This window comes from Phasianus colchicus, chromosome 8, assembly GCF_987193195.1.
Source record: "Phasianus colchicus chromosome 8, bPhaCol1.hap1.1, whole genome shotgun sequence".
Lineage (NCBI taxonomy): Eukaryota > Metazoa > Chordata > Aves > Galliformes > Phasianidae > Phasianus > Phasianus colchicus.
Genome location: NC_143443.1, coordinates 33109827 through 33122827, shown reverse-complemented (window position 1 = coordinate 33122827; position 13001 = coordinate 33109827). Strand labels below are relative to the sequence as shown.

At 39.9% G+C, this 13001-nt stretch overlaps 1 protein-coding gene and 1 long non-coding RNA gene across 4 annotated transcripts in view; one reads left to right on the top strand and one right to left on the bottom strand.

The window, feature by feature from the left end:
* Nucleotides 1-10069, top strand: part of ADAM12 (ADAM metallopeptidase domain 12) — a 168488-nt gene extending 158419 nt beyond the window's left edge. Inside the window, exons 19-23 of one of the 3 annotated variants that reach the window (XM_090145647.1) lie at nt 1783-1918; nt 2564-2672; nt 2818-3000; nt 6803-6925; nt 8970-10069. In XM_090145647.1, coding sequence (XP_090001773.1) covers nt 1783-1918; nt 2564-2672; nt 2818-3000; nt 6803-6925; nt 8970-9128 — 710 coding nt within the window. In that variant the 3' untranslated portion in view covers nt 9129-10069. Of the gene's footprint in view, nt 1-1782; nt 1919-2563; nt 2673-2817; nt 3001-6802; nt 6931-8969 lie in introns of all 3 variants that reach the window. The other 2 variants (XM_090145648.1, XM_031597316.2) reach the window with 2 other exon arrangements.
* On the bottom strand, nt 6937-10156 carry LOC149917129 (uncharacterized). The gene is made up of 3 exons (XR_016468898.1): nt 10068-10156; nt 8706-9016; nt 6937-8414 (listed from the first exon to the last, which is right to left on the bottom strand). It is a non-coding gene; the product is annotated as an uncharacterized LOC149917129 (long non-coding RNA).
* Nucleotides 10157-13001: the final 2845 nt, after the last annotated feature.

Below are 13001 nucleotides of genomic sequence, written 5' to 3'. Positions count from 1 at the left end.
AAAAATCAGAAGTCTATCTGATACTGTGCTTCTGAAAGGATTTCATTATTGTTTTTATATTTCTGCATTGTGGAACAAAGGCGATTTCTGATTGTATCGGATTTTAACTATATTTTGTAGAAAGCTTCTGCAAGTTAAGCAGAAATTCCCTTCCCATATGATAGCAGTAGGACGAGTGATTTTCTGTAATTTGTATTTCAGCTTCCCCTCGTTCAGTCTGCAGAACATTGGCATTAGTATCTCCCTCCATCTCTGGCCAGCCTCAGAAGGAATTATTTCTACGCGCAGTGCAATTTTATAGGATTTGATAATCATCACTCGCCAATTTTTCTCCACAGTACTGTAACTTTAGTGACTTCCATAGAGATATTTCTGATTTATGTCTGAGCAAGTGACTGGGCCAGCAGCCTGCTCATATATCCATATATAACCTCAAACTTGCTGGAAAGTGATCTGCCCATTCTCACATGAATAATGCCATCCAAAACCAAAATGGATTGTATTCTCTCCACGCCAGATCCTGCACTGAATCCCAATGTTGGATTTATGACTTCACTGTCATTTCCATGACAAAGCAGCACATTGTGATTCCTCTGCTGAATGGTGGTGGTTGTTTTTTTTTTTTTTTAAATACCTACCAGCTGGTAAGATAGCAAAGGAGCAGCGCTCAGGCACTGAGCAAGTGTGACTACCTGTGTGTTAAATGTTCTTCTGCTCAGATTTGCTCTAAAGCATTGTATTCCCTTTATCTTGTATCAAAGTATCTAGGGAGCTACAAATATATTACAACGTGCTGCATAGGCACTGCTAACTGCAGACAAATACAGGTTATCTTTTATAATTCTTGCAGTTTGTGTTTCAGAAGTTAATGCTTCAGTTTAACAGAAGACTTTTCAGTGTGTTATTTTGACCATTTTTCTCAGCACTGCATTTAATAACGTAGGAATAAACAAATATGGAAATTGCTAGAGGACCTAATTCTCTATCCTTGACATTTGGATTTCAATATGAGCTCTTGACAGGGTGGTTGGGATGATCTGAGTAGTTTGCACATCTCTAAATCAAATTACTGAAGAATTAGCTCAATAAAATGCATGTATCTTCGTCAAACATAGCACGTGGTCTCATTAGCATTAAGTAACTGATTTCTCCCAGCTGACTCGGAGTAAACCCAGGTGTTTGACCATGTATTTTTCTTATTAAGAAGTCTTAAATATTTAATTGCTACGTAGAGAAGTTAATTAATTTAAATTGCACGATCAAAATGTGAGAATTTTATTCATCTTCCAGAAATGGTGGGGGATGCATTGCTCTGCAGCACTTCGCACCCGTCAGGTCCCACGTTGCTGCTGACCGTGTCCCCCTGCCCTGGTACAGGGTGGGAGCCAGCCACCTGAAATTCTACCAGGATAAGGCCGAGACAGTGATGATAGGTTACCAGAGCAAAGTTTAAATATGCATCTCCTGCTGTGGGAGGGTGCACTTTTAGGTCAGCAGCCCTGCAGAACCACAACATCCCCTCCTCCGGGCGATGATCACATCACATAGCCATCAGTATCAGAGCTGCTGCTTGCCTCTTTCTAAAAATAAGGCTTGCTTCCAGCTGGAAGTCATCCAGTCAGGGCTTGCATCTCTGCTGAGCCTCACTTAGGTCCCAGCAATGCACTTCACAGCTTAAAGCACTCTGTAACAGCAGTCAGTAGGGCTGGGCAGCAGCACTACAGGGCAAGTTTCAGTACAGATGGCTCTCGGTAGAAGTTAACTGGCTGTGTTTTGTTGCAGATAATAAGAGCTTAACCGTAGGAGTGTTGATCACCATTCTGTGCCTTACCTTTGCTGGGTCAGTCATGTATCTGAAAAGGAAGACTCTCATGAGATTGCTGTTTACAAGTAAGAAGACAACAATAGAGAAATTAAGGTATGATTGCTTTCTGTAATTATGCTCCCTATTATTATTGTCTTTAAAGATATGAGTAGCAAATAACTGTGAACACAGCAAATCTCATCTCTGCATTTATCTCGGAATGGTTGACAGTGCTTTACACAGATCCGGCCTTAGAAATATTCACCCAGTGTTCTTCTGATTTAGTAAAACGTTGCCGATTGTCAGTGATAATGTGAGGTTTGGTTTGGCTGCATACCTCTTCTTTTATGATAAAAAAAAGAAAAAATGGAATTGAAGGAAGTCTTATTTTCGTTTGCATCAAACAGGTTCATTACATTGCATGGCCTTTTATCTACACTCAGTCGAGGGAGCCGAGGCTTTCATATTTGAGGTCATTACTGTTTAAATGCTAGATTCATTAGAAGAGTCTCTTGGGCGTTGCAAAGCTGCATTGCCACAGATTGTAGGAGCTAATTTAACAGACTACTGGTTTCCAAAAAAAAAAAAATCAATATTTATTTTTATTCATGCAGGAGCACTAGAGAATCTTTACTTTCCTTGTTTACTGTAAAAAGTCAGCAAGTCCTTGTGAAATCCCCTTCTGAAAAGATATTACTGTTTAAAAAAAATGCCATGAAGCAGACTGTTGTGTTCAATACGTATGCACTCATATTGCAGGTCTGTGAGCCCAGCGAGATCTTCTAGATCATCTAAGCCCAATCACATTCGTACCACGTCTCTCAGTAAAAATCTCATCATGAAGCCACAAAATACAAACGTGCAAAAAGTAAGTCTTTAAGTAAGTGGTTAAATGAGATTCATAACTTCTAAAGTAAACTTCTAAAGTAACATACGATAGTATATTAGCCCAGATTTGTAGAGCTGTAGCTCTTGTCTCAGCTCCCAAAGTTTACGACTGTTGGTTTCTGCAGAGGGATGGCCCAAGGCGCCCGCTGCCCTACCAGATCGTTGACATCAGTGACCCGGTGAAGACACACCATGTGCCACAGCTGAAGACCCCTCAGCGTGTCCTGCCGCCCCTTCCCCAGCCACCCTGCCACCAAGCTGGGCCTGAAAGGCCCCTTCCTGCCAACCCCACGCTCAGGTTCTCCCAGGTAACCATAGAGTTCCTTTCAACTTCTGTCTCCAACTATAAAGAATAGGAATGAAGTGGTTTTCTCATCTTTCCCCTTTGCCTTTAGCCACAGTCTGGTCTTTGTACTTTTTGCACTGTAGGAATAGGGTGTAAATTATAACGATGCCTTAAGATCCCATTGTAGTCAGGAGGGCAGTACTGGTTGCTGCCAATCAAGGCACCATTCCACCACTGTTTGTATTGCTGTGTCTTCTATGTCATGGCCAGACCCAGACTTGTCCTGCCTAGCCAGAGGGGAAGCTACAGGGGCTGTTAGGAAGGTGACAGTATAGTTGATGAAATCAAATTACAAAAATCTTGCCCAGAAACAAAATGTATATTAGCTTGCAGTTCAGTTCTTCTAAAGAGCATGCGATTTGTTGGGTTGCTACAGAGCACAGATCTCAGAAGAAAAAGACTTCTGCTTGTCCACACTTATTTCATGTACACCTACCTCTCCTTCCACTGTTTAGTAGAGCTGGTTTATAATAAGATGCATCTCAAGGCAGTGTTCAGGTTAGATGGAGTTGTCTGTGCCACATTGCCCTTTTCTTGTCACTAAAACTTCTCTCTTTTGGTCACATTTGTAAGATGATTGAGTCTTAGGAAAGGGGTCAGACATCCATCTAGTTTTATTTTATAGATGTTTTGCTGTTTATGATAAACTACAAGATTAAAATGAATTGCGTGTCATTATCACCAAGCTATCTGAAATGAGCAGCATGTTAGTCTGTGTGCAGTTACTTACCTCAAAGCTGTAGTCAAACAGCTGTGAGTTGAGGGACTGTGCCTACTAGAAAGCTGGCTGTGATGGCCAAGGTCAGTGCTTTCTTCATGCATCAACCTTGCGAGCTGGTCCCAAGTCACTTTCTCAGGGATTAGCAAGTGGACTTGGAAGTGCTTTGGATGTGTGCAAAATGAGCAAATAAGTAAAAAAGGGACAAGATAATGCTGATCTGCCATGCTACTGTGTTTAGATATTATGGCAGCGGAGAGAGTGTAGAAGTTTTATATTTGGATGGCTGAACATCCAATGAGTGATTCAAAGTAGAGACAGTTTATTAATCTTTTTCAGAGTATTCAATTTCTTTCTTCTTCCTTTTTCCATCCTGCTAGTCATTTATTTTCCCATTCAGGAGAATGGGAAAGATTGATTCTTTCAAAAATAGGTTTTATGGGAGATCTGGACCGGTACTGGTTGGTGCTGCCTTTAGCTCTGATGGTTTCACTCTTTGTTTCCTTGCATTTCTTAGAACACTCTGCATATTTCACATTGTTCAAAATTAGTATTTTAAATACAAGTGCTGTTCTATCCTTAATCAAATAGTTCACTAAAAAAAAGTTCATCTAGCACTATACAAGCCAAGCTAGCCCTCACTAGCACAGGGAACTGTTTGTTTCTCAGTGTGATAGGACATCTGCCCCAGCCACCCACAGTGACCAAATGCAATCACTGCAATTCTTCTCCTTACATACGTGCCCACTTCTTCAAATCCCACAAAGCAGAATACTAGCTCTCTAGCACCATCAGTACCCAAGCCTGACAGAGCTGAAACTGCAAAAGCAGCTTTTCAGTTTAGCAGCTGAAATTAATTGCAACTCCATCAAGCAAAATAACAATGTTTTCAATTTTCAGTTGCTGTATGAAACAGAAACATGGAATCAACTCAGGGCAACTTAGAGAACAAGCAAGAGTGCATTCTTTCAAAATCATAACGTCTAGGGATGAGGAAATGACTGCATGGGAAGAAAACATTTTTCTTAGTTATTTACCCCCTCAATGTTCAGAGGACACTGCTTTAGAATAGTTTGGGTCTAATTTATGTAGATGCTACCCCAAGTATTGCATCTGTACCAACTGCTTGGAACTGCATCCAACAGGGCAAGAGAAAGCACTTCAAAAATCACTGCTACACCATTTATATCAATCATCCAGGTGCTCAGTGGTGCAGCATACTGCTGAAGAGGAGTACCCCAAACCATTCACTGTTTCTGTTACTTCTATCTCCCTTGTTCAGCTTCTCTCCTCTGAGAGGTGTTTGCACATGAGCTCCTTTCCTGCTGCCAGTGGGTAAATAAGCAGTGGGTAAATAAGACACAGCATACAAGGTGAGCTGTAAGACAAGTCTCCTCCCCTCTAGTGGCCATTGAGACAGCAATGAATGAATTATTACTTCATTGTAAATTTCCCTTTAAGATTTAATTAAAATAGTTTAAAAATAATAATAATAAAACAAACAAAAGCAGCAGCACATGAGGTGTTGCCAAGTTTAATATTTAACAATATTTAATATTTAATTAAACTAATAAACAGTTTCTACTTTCAGGTGCTTTTACGCTACAAACATACTTAATCAAGGGGCCAGGTTCACTGTCAGTATCTATCTCCCAGCTCCATTAGGTTGATCAGGAAATGAAATCAGGTGCTTGGCTGGTACCCATCAAAATTACCTTTGTAGTATGACTGATGGGTCAGCATCTTCAGAATAAACATTCATGTGAGGAGCTGAGGGAGCCAAAAGAATTCAGTCTGGTAAGGCATTCAAGGTTACCTTCATTCTAAGCCACAGAAGATGCTCACTCCATGGCCAAGTCCAGACAAGGGGATGTCCAAACTCAGCACACCTGGGTTAGCCATTCCAGCCAGCTTTCTTCCAAATAAAATGGTTGGATAAACAACAAAAGCAACCGATGTGGCACGAAGGAGCCTGGTTTAGTGGATAGAGTAGTGATGAGTCAGTAGGTGGGCTAGATGATCTTTGTGGTCTTTTCCAACCTTAATGATTCTATGATTGAGCCCCATTAGTCCTTGGCTGCTCTGCGCTGCTCAGAAAATCTTACATTCCCTACTTTCTTTTGTTTAAATCCATTCTTAGAATGCCTACTAACAGTCACCCTGTGTTTCCTTTCCAAAAGAGTAAAACATCTGTCACGAAAAGGAAGAAAACAAAGGGATGCTCAAAACAAATGGTGAAAACTGGTGTTTTATTCATGAGTAACTCATGCCTCTAGGGGTCTGTTTTGATTACATTTTTCAAGGGATCTTTAAATTACACCCGTAAGCTCTGTTTCTTCTTGGTCAACCTTAGCAGTTACAGCAAACTAACAGTGAAGAGTAAAATTACCCTGTCCAATGTTTTTAGAGAAAGCGTGGTGAGATCCATAGCAGATGGATCTGGAGATTTGGGGTACAGTGGAGAGTTAATCTGTCCCAGTTCTTCTTAATGAAGACCACAAGTAGACACCCTGCCCTGTTTGCAGGGCTTCAGGGACCACACAGAAGAGACATGAGCTCATGTCTGCCAGCAGATGACTTCTGTTCCCTATTAATGAATCATGTAATTCCACTAAATGAAAGCACAACAGCATCTCTGAACAACAGCAACAACAACAAAAAAAAAAGATATTCCCAGTTCAAACTGGAATTGAGCAGTTTGCTGCTATGCTCATCTAAGTCTGTATTTTAATGTTACTTCTAGTTCTGCCACTTTTCTCTATATCTTCTTTTACAACGATATGTATTCATTCTGTTGGTCTTCCTTTACCACTAAATAATCTGAAATTTCAATCTCTATAATAAAGAATAATTTAAAAACCCAAATCCCTAAAGTATAAAACTTTCTTTAAAACATAGGTGCCTGCTGCTTAGAAATACATTACAATATGTGCTCACCTAAATATATCTACAACTGTGCTGAACCTAGCAACCACCGAGCTAGAGCAAAGATATGATAAAACCAGCTTTAAAGACTATAATACGATCAATTTCTATTTTATTGTAGGAAAACCACAAGCCAAACCCTCCTCAGAAGCCTCTACCAGCAGATCCCCTGAACAAAGCTCGTTATAACAGCACATGCACCCCAGGGCTTGGACACACAAAAGCGCTGCCTCACATTGCTCCTGTAAGGTTGGTTCTCCTCCTCGACATGGCTTGACTTGTAGCACAGCAATTGACAGGTCTGAGATATCTTAGAGCAGATCCTCTGTGCTCTGAGGAGCTGCAACTGTTGCTGAGTGATACACAAAAAGCATCTTCTGTTTGCTCATCAGAAAGCCAGGGATTTGCACCAAGAGTACATTGGCACACTTGCACTGACTCCACAGGACCAACAGCATTTATGATGCGTATGGAGGTCTGACTGCTCTATTACTGCTTGCTGTTCCTTGTAAGAGCAAGTAGTCAATAAGTACCAATTTCTAGAAGAAATAACCTCTTGCAGAAAAGTCCTATTCAGCCATCCCACCTACAGAATTAGGCTGAGAACTGAACGTGGCTCTTAAAGTCAGACACCAATAAAAGCAGTTTTCTGTTTGCACTTTCCACAGCAGAACATTATATCATCCAAAAATAATACCCCAAATATTCACCAAAAGCATCATATGCATCTGAAAGCTGATGTTTAAAAAAATAAAAATCAATCTAGAAGTGAAATGATTATCCCTCCCAGAGCTGCAGAGGAAAAAAGTGTAATCAAGATTTAAAGGCTCAACAATGCTTGCAAGTTTTGTGTATGGATTACTTCACTAAATCAAAAGTATTTTACAGGCAGGCACTGCTTGTAAAGAGGTTTTGTCATCATTTTATATTTCACAGCTATCAGAAGGTAATCCATCCCATAATTGTAATGAAGTGCAGTATCACTCAAGATGAAAGGATGAGAAATGCAGGAGTTCCATTTTACAAGAAAGAGCCTATTGGTATATTTACAATTATATAAGTATACATGTAAATAAAAGGAGACATAGTAAGTAAAATTAGATAGGAAGCTAAGGAAAAAAAGGGGGGGAGGAAGAGTTGCAGCAAAGATTTTAGGTGTACTTTATCATAGAGGAAAAAATGAAAACTTTCTGGCTGCTGCTTTTTGTTTTTTTTTTTTTACTTATAAAAACTCAAATTTTAACTCCTAGACAAAAGAATGCTGGCAGGCAGTGCAGTTTAGTCTCTTTGCCTGATAAAACTACATGACAAGATTATTCTTAATCCATGTCACAGCCCCTAAAGAAATACGTGCAAGAGGCAGCTTAGTTGTAGACAAACTGCAGTAAGTCAAACCATAGGTTTGAGCAGCACAGAAAGCTTTAACAACTCCATTCTATTTCTCCTAGAGTATGCTTTCCTATTCCCAGCTGTCCAAAAACATCACACAGTGATATTGTGCCACAGTATTGCACTATGAGGAAGACAGAATTACATCATCTGAGCATCATCTTGCCTTAGGAAAAAATAAAAAATTATACATCAAGAAATAATAATTGTTAAAAATAAAAATAATTCTTACTTTCTTACTCAAAATTCTTCATATTCCTACACTTATTTGTGGTTGGACTAGATGATCTCCAGAGGTCCCTCCCAACCCCTACGATTCTGTGACTCCTGTGTGATTCTGTGACCTGTAGGGAAGAAAAAAGTAGCATTTTAAGCCATAGAAATTCCTCTACTGAGGCATTCAACATTGCTCAAGAAGTAGAGTTAAGTTAGTTTTCTAATACTTCTAGCAAAAGGATTTAAGAGGGTGCTTTGATTAAGCTCCAGGCTGTCTCTTCTAGTAGGATAATCTGAAAGTAATAGCATCTCCAGCTGACTGCTTCCATTGTTTCAAACCAACTGCTACTCTGTGATGCGGAGTAGTATTTTTGAAGGGGTGCAAAATTGATGAGCACTAAAGAAACATAGGACCATACCTTAAACACTGAGCTTATCCCCTGGCCAGGCAGCAATTAACACCTGAGCTCAGAGGAGGAGGCTGCTGTGCCACTTGCGTGTCATGATGCACGTGCCTGTAGAGCGTGTGATGGTACATAGGGTGACTGTCTCAGCATGGCAGCCCCACAGTATTGCCCAAAGTCATCTTGGATAGCTCTCACCACGAGCTGCTACCATTGTTCTTCATGACTCGAGCACAGTGCTTGAAGTGAAGTAACAATTTGCTGTTCTCTTTCCAACAGACCTGCTCCCAAGCATCCACCGCCGGTACCCAGGTCCAGCAATGCTGCTGTCGATGTGAAATGATGAGGAAATCAGACACCTTTATTTTAAAAAGTGAAGACAGAAGTTTGCACTATCTTTCAACTCCAGCCGGAGTTCATTTTTATGACAATACTTAGACTTTTTAATGTTTAAAACAGCATTATTTTTTAAGAGTTCTGAGCTACTGCCTTTGGTGCTGTGCTGTGCTATGGTGCTCTGTATACTTGCTCAGGTACTTGTAAATTATTAATTTATGTTGAATATTTATTACAGTGCAGTGCACTGTAGTAGATATTTTTACCATAGCTGAGTTTTCCTAAAAAGGAAGCCTTTTTTTTGTAATATTTCAGTGAACTTGAATAACTCCGCTCTCTTGGTCCTATATAGGGTGTTTAGTTCTGATCTATAAGGAGCGCTGATTCTCATGGAAAAATCAAACGTATAGAAAATTCAATCTCAGTAGTTGATAGCAAACTCTTGACTACATACGTCAGGAGAAACCATCTGGAACATGGTGAAATGCCTGATATCTGCACCCAGTGGTCTGTACCAAAGCATCTCTCAGCGTTAGCAGTCGTACTGTAATTTCAGTTTTCACGTTACTGTTTGAAACCGTCGAGAAATCTGTGCTAAAAGAGGATGCCTTTCTTTTGGACAAGTTCTCTTCGTGAAGAAGTACTGTATGTATATCTCAAAACTGTATTTTTGACCTCGTTTTTCCTCAGACAATGTGGCTAGCACATACTGATGCAGATATCAGGCCTTCCAGTGTCATTGCCTTTTTGATTAATTAACTCATTAACTATGCCATGTAAGGTAGTACCATCTCACTACGTTGCATACATGTACTGCTTAGACTGAAGACACACTACATGTAAGGGGTGGGGGGAAGCCAAGCATGACAAAGAATTAACATTTAAAAAAAAAAAATCAACTATTATACTTATTTTCTTTTGCCTCGTTGCTCTGCTTATCAACTGTATTTTCCGTATTTACTACTGTTATGTATTTAACTTCTAACGTGTTGTTCTGGGTTTCTTAGTTTTGAAATCAAAATACGTATTTTAGAACATCACCTTTAGTTAGCTTAAGGCACGAAGACAGAACTTCATCTCTTTGGTGTGTGCCAATGCTACATCTGATCTCTTTGGTGCCTTCTCAGTAGCACTGCTGAACACCATTGTTTCACAAATGCTGTAAGAGAGACAACTTTCAAATACCAGTTGGAACAGAGGAGGAAGCAGCTCTTACCTTACATAGGCTAGTTTCCTCAATGCCTGTAGTTTTGTGGTTTCTTTTTTTTTTTAAAGCAAAAATAAAAGCATTAAGAGAAACTTGGATATCACTTCAGTAATCATATTTAATTTTCTCACTTATTCCCCATTTTAGCAACATAGCACTCGTGCTTACAGATCAACTAAATAAACAAAAATAAGCCATAGTTAATTTGCTGATGGATAGCAAAATAAAGCACAAGAGAACACAAGCAGCCACACAGTTGCCACAGGTGATCCCTATATAGATAACTGCTACAACAGGAGGATGTCAGCTGATCCTAGGCTTGGAAATGAGGTTCAAAACAAAATTTCCAGGTAATATTGAGAACATTTAGATGAACATTAAGTAGCTGAGATATTTTGTATTTAAAATGCTTCAACTCATTTCCAGCAACAGTAACGTGTGCATTAAATGGGAAGGGACACCGCTGCATGCAGCAGAGTATGACCTGAATTCCCTTGCTCAAACACTCCATTTTTAGAATAGCAAGTGATCGTGCTGCATCAAAGACTTTCTGATAACCACTGAAAAGGTGAAATTGTAAATAGTCAAAGGTAATGACTTAATTAAATGACTGAAAATTACCTCCTAGCTATTTGCACCAGGAATTCAAATGTTTAATGGCACCACTTAGCATGTGTACATTGGAGTAATAATTAGAAATCTGGGAAGTGAAACTTGTCGCATTACAGCATAAAGAAAAAAATAAAGCAAATGCAGGGAAGTGGTTACATGATTTTACTAAAATTAGAATACGTTTTGTATTTGCAATAGCAATATTATTTCCTGATGCAGCAGAAGAAACTGCTTGTACAAAGAAAGCTATATGTCATTATGCTGCAACTGAGATGTTATAGGAGAGCATTCAAGTAATATTTTTCTAGAGGAAGCCTAGCATGACTTGCATAAATATGCTTTTGTTTTTATATTATTTCCCATTGCAGTGTGTATTGTGAGGGCCATTATTTAAGTACCACACCGGATAAAAAAAGAAAGAAATCTGGGCTGAAAGGAAATCATTTGATTTCTAAGAAAAGCCTGTTGAAAAGTGATATTCCAGCAGTCTCATATCAGAAATGTTTTCCACTTTAAAACACAGACTGACACATTACATACCTCCAACACTTCAGTGTATGGGGGAAACCAGCTTTTGTTGATCTTGTAGCTTTAAAGCCAACCTGAAACTTGGAGTTTTAAACTCCTGCGCAGTCCTAAAGGTGCAGAATTGGAAATGTCCATACGTACATCCAATAATCACAATCAGTCATCCCATCTCTGAATCCAACACACAGCACAGCTCACAGGTTTCTCTGGGGATGCTGCAAACAAGTTCCATGTCGGAGAGTCTCTTCCCCACTAAAGAAACAACAAACTTTTCCATGTATGGAGAAAGACAGAAGAGGACTGATACAGACAACGTGGCCCTGGTACCAGCAGTGTGGTTTTTAGGTTAAAATGCCTGATGTTCTCATTGACTTGTGTTCCATACCTGTGCTGCATTCCTGAGTCAATGGAGAACAGAAGACAGCATGCCCAGTGCTACCTCTGCTGCTGGAGGGAGATGGCAAAGACCATCCATTGGCCATGGGTTGGGTGGGAAGAGACATCCTCTGCTCCTGCAGCAGAATTGCTCAGGGACAACCAAGAATCAGTGACCAGAATGCCTCCTGCTTGCTTTAATACCTGATCTTTCTCAAAGAAAGGGCAATCCAAAAAAGTAGATGTATTTAAACATGCTGCAAATTACCTACTGAAGGCTGATCACCACCTAGAAAGTATCTGTCCTGTTTTTTTTAACTGTTAATGCTTTTCTAAAATAAGCTGATGACAGGTACATATTATCTCTAAAGGAATTAGAGTCTTGTGTTATATGTGGTCAACACTTGGGAGTTCTGATTTTTGGGAAATCCCAGTTTTCTGTTTGAAACACAAACAAAACCAAACATCCTGTAAAACTAACCACCGTGCCCTGGAACCAACACAGGTATTTACTGACACACAGCAGGGCGATTTTCTAAAAGTGAGGAGAAGGAAGTACATAAAGTAGCAGTGTAATCTGGAATCCTTGCAAGTAGCAGATATGCAATCATCTTTTACACAAATTCAAGCCCAAAATGCTAAAGGCCAAAAAAAGAAAGAAAGCAAAGCCAAGCTATCAAAACATCTCCTTTGTTAGGCGTAGATTTTCCCATAGGATGTGAGCAGGAGCTGACTGGCATCTTTTCATACTAAATTAGTGTCTTCCTGATGAGACATGCAGATGTAAAACTCCGTTGTGAGAACCAGATGAACGGTTTCACATTCTTACAGGCAGTGCAAGGAAACAAATCACCACAGATGAACCAATGCACAATTCAACATTTGCTGCTCTGTGATGGCTGCTCAATGTGTGGACCCATAGCATTTGGGTTTTTAGCACTGTCAGCACAGGCTTTAAGCCCTGTTGTAATGCATTCGTCTATCTCTGTGCTCAGTAAAGGTCTTCCATTTTTTTTTTTTTATTACCTTCAAAAACAACAACATCCTCCAAGTCCTCAGGTTTTTGAGGTGATCCATTTCTCTTCTTGGGCGAGAGCTGAACAGAAAGTGCCAATGTCTCTTCATCCATAGGCATATTTCAGCCTCTCCATGCCCAGCAGGAGACACGGCGTGCCTGTCCCCCCGTCCTCCATCCAGACAGTCCCTGTTCCAGAGAACACAATGTGCTGTCCCTAAAGCAGCACACAACAATG